This window comes from Brachycentrus maculatus, unplaced genomic scaffold (assembly GCF_059751285.1).
Source record: "Brachycentrus maculatus isolate JH-2025_06_01 unplaced genomic scaffold, ASM5975128v1 h1tg002035l, whole genome shotgun sequence".
NCBI classification, from domain to species: domain Eukaryota; kingdom Metazoa; phylum Arthropoda; class Insecta; order Trichoptera; family Brachycentridae; genus Brachycentrus; species Brachycentrus maculatus.
The window spans coordinates 6,309-16,355 of record NW_028282574.1 but is presented as its reverse complement, the minus strand read 5'-3'; the positions used below and the strand labels follow the sequence as shown (position 1 = coordinate 16,355).

At 36.6% G+C, this 10,047-nt stretch overlaps 2 protein-coding genes across 2 annotated transcripts; both read left to right on the top strand.

Moving 5' to 3' along the window:
* The first annotated feature begins 304 nt into the window (after positions 1–304).
* LOC148298445 (protein pelota homolog) lies at positions 305–739 on the top strand. The gene has a single exon (XM_088276870.1). The coding sequence runs from the start codon at positions 305–307 to the stop codon at positions 737–739; it is 435 nt and encodes a 144-aa protein (XP_088132996.1).
* Positions 740–7,811: 7,072 nt separating this feature from the next.
* Positions 7,812–9,200, top strand: LOC148298444 (uncharacterized). The gene is given in 1 exon segment (XM_088276869.1): positions 7,812–9,200. A coding segment is annotated over 1 exon segment (1,206 nt). The 3' UTR covers positions 9,018–9,200.
* The last annotated feature ends 847 nt before the right edge of the window (positions 9,201–10,047 follow it).

Sequence of the window (10,047 nt, the reverse complement as noted above, 5' to 3'; positions counted from 1 at the left end):
CAATTAATTATTTTTCTCGAAAGTGCTGTCAATAACTTCCTTTATCGCTTTTTAATTGCAGGTAATTTATGAACAAGACTTAAAAAGACGCTATAAAGCATAAGACCATTTCCATATTCATAAGAGTGCGATTTATAAATGCTGATGATATTAATCTTTGATTATAATTTGATAGTTTTCTGCAATGAAAATTTTGGCCCGGAGGATCAGCAAATGGAAGGAAGGACATGTCTCTCTGCTGCCGACTGATGACTAAGATATGTGGCATATTTATAATCTTATTCGGCCTGGAGATTTTATGAGAATGAAGACTCTGAGAAAGATCATCAACACAAACGAGAAGACAGGGCTGAAGAAGATTAGAGTGAAGAAGCTGCTGCTCACTCTTTTGATTAAGGACATCGAATACTTTGCTCAGGGTGATCGTCTGTGTATAAGAGTGAAGGGTCAGAATGTCCAGCAGCATGACGATTTGAAAATAGGACAATACCACACATTCGAAATCGAAATCAACCACAAAATCACCATCATCAAAGACTCATGGAGCCCTTATGAAATCAATCTGATTAAAGAGCTGTCACAGATAACTCATGACGTCGAAAATGCAGCGATCATCATGGATGAAGGAATATGCCACTTGTGCTACATTAAACCTTCTGTGACGCTTTTGAGACACAAAGTCATGAAGAATGTTGCGAAGAAAAGCAGCGGGGAAGCTATTTACAAAAAGACTCTGTAGAAATTTTTTGATGAATGCTACGCTTGTTACAAAATGGTTGACTTCAGTCTTATCAAATGCTTGATCATAGCGAGTCCCGGTTTCATTAATGAGCAGTTCTTTAAATATCTTTCGGAGGCATCCCAGAACTAAACAGATAAGGTGTTCAACAGAAATTTGGATAAGGTTGTACTCGTAAAGAGTTCAACTGGATTCATGAATAGTCTGAGCGAAATTTTAATGGATCCAAAGGTCATGGAAAGGATGGAAAACACCAAAGCTTTAGAGCAGAATAGGACATTGTAGAAATTCTACGATCTTATGAAAAAGAATGAGAATCTGGTAGCGTATGGAGAGAAGGATGTTTTCAATTGTATCAAAATGAAGGCAGTTGATTCTCTAATGATCAGCGACCATCTCTTTCGGACCAAAGATTTCAAGAAAAGAAGAACCTACAACGACATCTCCGAACAGGTGAAATCATTTGGTGGCAAGAGCATCGTATTTTCGAGTCTACACCCTTCCGGAGAACGCTTGAAAAACATTTCAGGAATCGCAGCAATTCTGAGGTTTGAAGTGCCTTCCATCGACGAGTAAGATGGTGACGAAGAAGTTCCCGATTTAGCAGAACAGAAATCAGAAGAAGCCAAAATTAAAATTGATTTGAACAAGCTGGCAATCGAAGATGATGATTCAGGAGAATAGTCATATGATGAGGAATAAAAGTGAGTGATGTTCTATAAAGTAGCTCATAAATATATCTAAAACATTGGAGTGGTTTTAAATTCAGCATATAGTAATTGTGAATATAAATGTGAATGAAATTTATATAAATAATAAAATTTGAAACAATCAAACAGCTCAATAAATAAACTTGCGACAAATCTCCAATATCTAATTTATAATCACAATTTAATGTTAGATTTGATAGGCAAAAAAGCATTAAAATGAGCAAATCGAGCTAACCCATTGGGTGTAGATTATATAAACAATTTGAATCCATGAGTATTTGCCATCTAAATAGTATTTTGATAAGAGCTACGATACAGTTTATTCCCTGATATTGCAAAGACATCGCAGCTGAACATAAATACTCAATATATAATAAAATTAATCACTATAGATTCTATCTAATTGATACAACCGACTCGTCTTATGAAATCAATCAAGCAACAACAAAAATATCTGTAAAATAAGAGAATTTCAGCCAAACTGTTCAATAATGAAATGCGCACAAAATCGCCAATTTAGAGGCTGTAAAAAAGGTCCTCGCTTACAAAATAAAAGAAGAAAAAACTCAAATTCACCAATGATTATTAAGCATCAATGCCATCTAACAATTCGCAAGAGAAGCGTCTCGATAAGTTAGACAGTCAGAAAACAAAAAATGTCAGTTAGTACTACTGCGATAAATACACGTCAAAATTGCATACAAACAGGAGCCTAAGCCAACGCTAATTAAAGCTGAAGTTGGCTCTTAATCGATCGAAGCCGAAGGATTCCCCTTCGAACAAAGACAATAGGAAAAAAAGCCTGGATAAAAGTCAGATTAGAAATGAGCGAAAAAATAAATAAAAGTAAAGCCCATTCTCCATTTAATTATAATGTTTTGGAGGCATGGGGTCGCAAATCAAAAAGAAAACATCTAAAGCCAAACTGCCTAAATCCACACAAAACAAGTCAGGCAAATAGGCAGGCATTACATCAAAGAATAGTGTGCTCAAAATTGATATGCATTCTGCCACTTCTGCCTCATAGAGCAGAAACAAAAACTCCAAATAAACTCTCAGCACATTTCAAAACTCTGCTGATAATCCATAGAAGTTGGACAGACATGGAAAAAACGACTATTATAACGATGCGGTTTGTGAAAGTTCAGAGGCTTTTATAAACTTTTCTTTTGAAAACAGATCGCAAGAAGAAGAAATAGAATTCGAATTAAGCTAAGAAGAAACATAAATTTTCGGAAACAGATTTCCATATGGGTTCAAGAAGATAAAGCTATTGGGTCGAGGCGGCTTCAGCTTGGTTTGGTTAGGTAAACACATCAAAAGTAACAAATAATTCGCAATCAAACAAATTATTACTTAGAATACACACCAAACACACATAAAGTAAATTTGGTTTGGCACCAATTACTTTACATTGGGAGGTGCTCCGAAGCCTGAGTTCAGGTCATACTCTGGCATTAATAACATGGCCAAAATGTATAGTTACGAGATTAATAAAATCGACACTTGGATATTTTATGAAAAGTGTGGGAAATCCTTAGGCAGCAACTTATATGACATTCGAGCTGAGAAGCCATACCACGAATAAAGACTCTATAAAGTACAGTCATATCTATTTAGATTTATTACAAGTAGTTTTATCGCGCTTTGGCAGTCGATTCACAGTTACTCAAAATGCTGGTGATTTAAATATGTAAGCCATTAGTGGTGTTGAGTGACTGCTTGATTGTTCACTCAGACCTAAAAACAGAAAACTTACTCATAAAGTACAGTGAGCATCAAGGCAAGTATAAGCTAACTGAGATAAAGCTCATAGATTATGGTTCAAGCTTCGAGTTTTAAGATATTTCTCAGTTTTCTATGGCCACACCGGAGTATATGCCTCCGTAAATCCTGAACTATATCATTCATGAGAATGAAGGCGAATATGAGTAAGATTTGTATCAAGAAGTCATGTCGAGTTATAAAAGGCCATGGGTTATTGATATATTCTCACTGGGTTGTGTATTGTTAGAAATTGTTGTGGGAGTTCCTTTATGGATGAGTCTTCCTTTGCTTGTTCCCAAAACGCATGGCAACTCGTATTGCCAAAAGGAGGGTCTTTTTGCCGTGAAGGACCGAATATTCTCAGAAATCATAAAGAAACAGCGAAGAGTCATTGCCAACCTTAATAAAATTCTCACAACTGAAAATCATTCGAAAATCAAACTAACACCAGCAATGGAAAAAGTCATCAAAGGGATACTCTAAATTGATTTTAACAAAAGGATGTCTCCATCCGAGGTCATCACACTTCTTTCGAATTAGTAATGAAGAATGATTTGTTTAAAATGTCTATAATACTGAACGTAAGTTCATATTGTCATACAAATCAGAACATAAAAATCAATATTTATAAGCATTTAAGGGCTTTAGTTAAGTCTTGACTGAACTGAGCATAGGTTTCAGTTGTGGATACGCGAGATTGTTGTAACTCATGGACTTGATTGAATTCGATTTCAAGTTTGTTCCTGTAAATGCGGGGTTCATGACTGGATTGAAACTGTATGAAAATTTGTTAGGCAAAAGTCCATGCTTGCTGGACGGCTCCTGGAATTTTGTATAGTGATTTTTTTAAGCTTTGTTTTAAGAGTAGTAGGGCTCGCCATGCCGAATTTATGTCTTTGACTCCCGAAAATCTCCTTTTTATTTTTTAGCATGGACTTTATCATTACCCAACAAAGGCAGTTTGGAGATCTGGGCCTGTAAGTTTTTGCTTTTACTGCTTTTATCTTCAAGTTCTTTGATCAATGAATCAAGATCCTCAAAATCATTTCGATTCTTATTGCTGAGAGGCTGTTATTTTTTCCCCATCCACAGCAGGGCACTGCTTTCCATTGCTTCATTCCTTCTCGTTTATTTGAACTTTCGCTTAGTTTCTCTGAATTCATCTATCTTTTTGTCAAGCTTTTCGGTGTTGAGTTTTACACCTTCGGGTTTTGTCTCGAAGATGATCTTCTCGCATCCTAAATCAATAGTCGGTGCAACGACATCTTTGAAATAATCGTGCTTCAGTATTCTAATGTTAGGGAAGTAGTTACTCTGCGGCTGTTGGTCTTTTTCTGGAATTGAATCGAAGCATTGATTAGATCAGGTCGATGGCCTACATTGACGCATTTGGAATTAAATCTACAAGACTTATCCCTTTTTCTTCAGGAAAATAATAACCTTCATTTTATATATGGTATACCTTTAGCCTGCGCGAGCTTAAAGCCTTCAGGCCATTATGATTTGGAAGGAGTTCCTAAAACTTTAACGATTTTATTCATCTGATCGATTTAATTGGCGCCTGGAAATAACGGGCAAAGAGTGTAAAGCTCCGTAATGATGCAGCCAAGGGCGAAAATATCCACTGGAGAATTATAGCTGGTGGATCTAAGCAACAATTAAGGGGCTCGATACCATCTCGTGGAGACATAGTCCGTAAAAGGAGGCCTGGACCTGATTTCCCTTGCGAGCCCCAAATCACAAACCTTCACAATATTGTTATAGATGAGCAAATTTTCAGGTTTCATATCGCGATGAAAAAACCCATTTTTATGCATATGCGCGAGTCCCTACATAATCTGGAAAACGATCGACCTACAGGTAAAAATACAAATACTTGATTTATTTTTCTGTGAATTTTTTCCCTGCTTCCTTCATCTTGGAGTAGACATCATAGAGATTATAGTCGAGATACTCGAATATCATATAAAGTTCCTCGCCCGCCAAGAGAACTTCCTTTAGTTTGATAACGTTTGGATGGTTTAGTTTTCTCAACGATTTGATTTATCTAAGTTCGATGCATTCATTCCAGTTGGTATACTTTTATTTTATTTTTTTAATGGCCACGATCTCTCCATTATTCATGTTCTTAGCCTTGTAGACAGTACCAAATGTGCCATCGCCCAGAGTTGACAGCGTTTTATATTTCTACATATTTTCTTTATTTATATTTTATGAAGTGCTTGGGTGTAGCATTCTGAAATAATCGAACTAACATTAACTAATTCACACTTTAACGCATTCACTCATTAACACTTTACCATAACTAATTAAAAAATTAAATTATTTCACAGTTTACTTTGGAAAACGCATTTATAATTTCATTGGAATGAGGAACTAATTTATGAGCAGATCAATCATAATGATTAAACTAAAGTTGTGAATTTGCAACCTCAAACAAAAAAAGACCAACAATCAAACAAATTGCAATGAATCATTAACAAAATATTTAGAGAGACTTGATCATTTAATTTAGTATTCTTGAGAGGGCTTTTAATTAGGAGCTGTTGGCTTTTACTTCGGAGTTGTCGGTGAGTTGGCTTAATCAGGTGCCCTTCCAATGGTCTAAATCGGCCTCAGGCAAATTTAATCTTGGCCAGAATGGGTAGGATATCCAGCTGAAAAACGAATATCAGAAGTATTATCGCTTCCTGCGAAATCTCGAGATGCCCGATTATTTGAAACAGTTGAATAATATGAGATTGTTCGCTCGACTGATTCATCTTCGACGTACTTCTACTCCTCTTCGACTTCAATATCAAAATCTTCCTCAAAGTCTTTCGTTAAGGGATGTCTCTTGAGCTTCTTGGAGTTTTCGACTTATTGTTCTTGCAGTATTTTATTAAATTTGGCCTATTCGATCAAATTGTTTGCCCGAATATACGCGTAGAATCTATGCAAAGGAGAAACTGCAGTTGTAGTCTCATTGACAATCTGTGACTCCAGCACATAGTTCAACAAATTAATCATCCCGTACTTTTATCGTATAAACTTGATAACCTTTCGATCTTTAAATATCTTCTTATTTTTGTCCTATTGATTGAGTAACAGCCCATAAATATAACTCAACTAATCATTCAGACAAATCTAACTCTGAACCTGTGCTCCCATAAAAACAGCAATATACTTCATGGTTGACGACAAGAATATTTTTTATATTTTTATCGAGCAAGTCGGCGAGATAACCTTCGATTTTATGTATTAGTTGGCAATGCAGTCAGCCAACAAATTGGGATCGATGTTTGCAGGCAGAAGAATTACTAAGTTCTTTGACATTTAAAGAGTTTTTGCGATTATTTAGTTTAGGGGGGGATCGAAGTCTGAAATTGGGTGTGATCTCGAATTTTAGGGTTTTGACAGCTTTGTGGAAGGATGTAAGAAGACAATGTTTGGCTACATGTTTTCCACTGCTAAATGAAGGAAATCTTTCTGGTGAATTTAAATATTGTCGACCCCATAAACCTTGGCATTGTTGCTCAGACACTTGAGCTTGCGAGGATTAACATCATTGGCAATAATTCGATAGGAAGTGTTTGCGAGCTTAATGCTGACCCCTCCCGCTCCACAAAATCCATCAAGGACCGTATCACATCTGATCTTGCTCGCCAGATACTCAGCAATGGCTTCTGGCACAACATTCGACCATGACTACTCGTCAAGTGAAATCCCCTCATCGAACTTATCGAACAAGTAGTAGCGCTTATTCCAAAACTTATCAACATTCGAGACTGTGTTCTCATTATGGATGCTGCTTGTGTTGGCCCTTGACTTCTTAGTAAGGGCTTCGGCTAGTTTCGAAGGCTGAGTGCGCACCGAGCTGATCAAAGCGAGAAGCTTCCTCTTGTTGGAGCCGATAACAAACACTTAGTTTTATTTGTGGTACTGGTAGATTGGGTAGCTATGCCATTTCTGGATTGTCGATTTGCTTAGATATTCATAATCCTGTTCGAAATCTATAGCTCGCTTCCTGCCCAAATTCGATACATACATTGAAGATTTTCTTTTCTTCCCGTTTTTGGCGCTGTCTTCAGTCGCATACGAAGATTTCTTCACATCGAAGCCATCAAAATAAGCAGTCACATCCCTATTTTTATTGCTGTTTATGCTGCTTTTGGTTTATTATATTCTCGAGATTACTTAATTAAAGTTCTTATCCGCCTCATCGCTTGTTAGAAAAGCACATGGACATAATGTCCTATATATTGTGCGCCAGCACGATCCCTTCTAAAATGATCCCCTTGTCTAAGTGAGTTTATCTTCCTTGCTGCCTTATTCCATTGCTCAATATTTGATATTTACACTCGATTGTGCACAATTGAATAATATAATCAAATTATATCATAATATAATTGAAATGAGCCTGAATTCAATGACGGTTATGACATCAGCAATGAGTAAATAGTTTAAATATGTTATTTTAGTAATTATTGGGAATGAGTTTATGTGTGTATATGCAAATATGTTGAAAAAATACATAAAAATATCTGTGAAGATATGGTTATTGTTAGTAGTTTATTACCGTTTGTTGTAGTTAATTAGGGAAAGATATTACTGAAATGATCGTGAAAAATTGGGGATTTGCTATTGCATATCTCAAGAGAAACCTTAATGTTGCTGACCCTAAAATTCATCAGATTATCTGCAATGAAAGAGATAGGCAACTCAATGGTATTAATCTCATTGCATCCGAGAATTATTGCTCCAATGCGTGCTTTGCTGCTGTCGGCAGTGTTCTTAATAATAAGTATTCTGAAGGCTATCCCAAGGCGAGGTACTATGGTGGGACTAAATTTGTTGATGAAATTGAATTGCTCTGCCAGGAAAGAGCCCTCAAAGCATATAGGCTCTCACATGAGGAATGGGGTGTCAATGTGCAGTCCCTTTCTGGATCTCCTGCGAACTTTGCGGTATACACGGGTCTTTTAAATCCCTATGATCGAATCATGTCGTTGGATCTGCCTCATGGAGGCCACTTAAGCCATGGATTTCAAACAATGGGCAAGAAGATATCTGCAACATCCAAATATTTCGAAGTACTTCCATACTTCCTGAATCACACCACTGGAATCATTGATTACGAGTAACTACATAAGTACGCATTGATCTATCGGCCAAAGATGATTGTTTGCGGGGCTTCTGCATATAGCAGACTCATCGACTATAAAAAGTTTAGGGATATTTGTGATGAAATCGGGGCCTACTTGCATGTCGACATGGCCCACCCAGCAGGCTTAATTGCTGCAGGGCTTATTCCATCTCCTTTTGTCTATGCTGACACAGTCATGACAACAACTCATAAAACCCTGCGCGGCCCAAGAGGAGCCCTGATATTTTATCGAGTTGGAGAATATAAATCAAAAAGCGGATAGTTGCTAAATTTGAAACAAAAAATTGACAGTGCAGTTTTTCCAGGCCTGCAGGGAGGACCTCATAACCATGCAATTGCTGGAATCGCCGTAGCCCTTTAAGAATCCTGTTCAGATTAGTTTAAAAAGTATCAACAGCAAGTCATTCTCAACATCCAACAAATTACCAAAAGATTGCTCGATAAACAGTACTCGATTGTTTCGGGGGGCACAGACACTCACTTAATCTTGGTCAACATGCGCAGCAAAGGGCTTGATGGAGCCAGGATGGAACTTATTTTGAACGACGTTAACATTTCGATCAACAAGAACACAGTGCCGGGAGATAAGAGTGCTCTCAGTCCATCTGCCATTCGAATCGGCTCTCCTGCAATGACAACCAGGGGCCTTGTCTAAAAAGATTTCGACTCTATCTTTGAATTCATCGAAAGAAGCGTACAAATATGCTTGAAAATCAAATCTAAGTGTTCTGATGCAAAGCTGAACACATTCAAAAAGGTCTTATAGGAAAATGCAGGTGATAAAGATATTGAAACATTAAAAAAAGACGTCATTTCTTTTGCCCTAAAGTTCCCAACACCCGGAGGATACTTATGATTAACAGAAATCAGAACTAAACATCATAGTTATTTATTATGCTCTAGATTTATATTTTCAATAACATCAACTACGAATGCAGTGTTATTTCATTTCTGTTGATTTTTCCAATTTGAAATGGCTTTGATAGTCCTTCGGATTGTGTTATATTTGGATGCTTGGTAAAGGAAATAAGTTTGCTCTTCGGAGGTTCTTTTTATTTATGAGGGCAGGACAACATTCGGTCCTTTTTTATATGAGTATTGGCCTATACTTTCAAGAATTTATTTGATCTATTTCTTCATCAGAGTTTTGTTGGCCCTTGAAAATCTATAAAGACATCCCGCGAGTACAATTCCTGCAAATGAAGCTATCAAATTAATCTTTGGATTTGCGCGTGCTATTCCCATGATTAATATAACTATAACCAATTTCAGCAATATAATTTATCACTCAATCCACATCTTCCGAAGAACTCACGAAAAAACTCAACTATAAATTCACAGTTTTTAATAGAATAACTCTGTCATCCATAATGTATAATATTTGAAGCATAGCTAATTGATCATTGTTGATAACTGTTTTCTTTGTTTTCAATCTTGATTTCTCTTGGAGTTTCATTCGGAATGTCCTTAGCAAGAATATAACTTCTTTCTCCTCGAATTTGCGAAGTGTTCTTTCTTTTATCCGATTTTAATTTCTCGTTTTACTTTATAATTTTCGTGTAGTTATTATGTTGCGCTTAAAGTTCCTATTTCAAAGTGCTGATTTGTTCATCGAAATTCTTCTTTTCAATGTTCCACTTTACTTGTGTCTTTTAATGTTCAAAAACAAGCATTTGCTTCTGTAC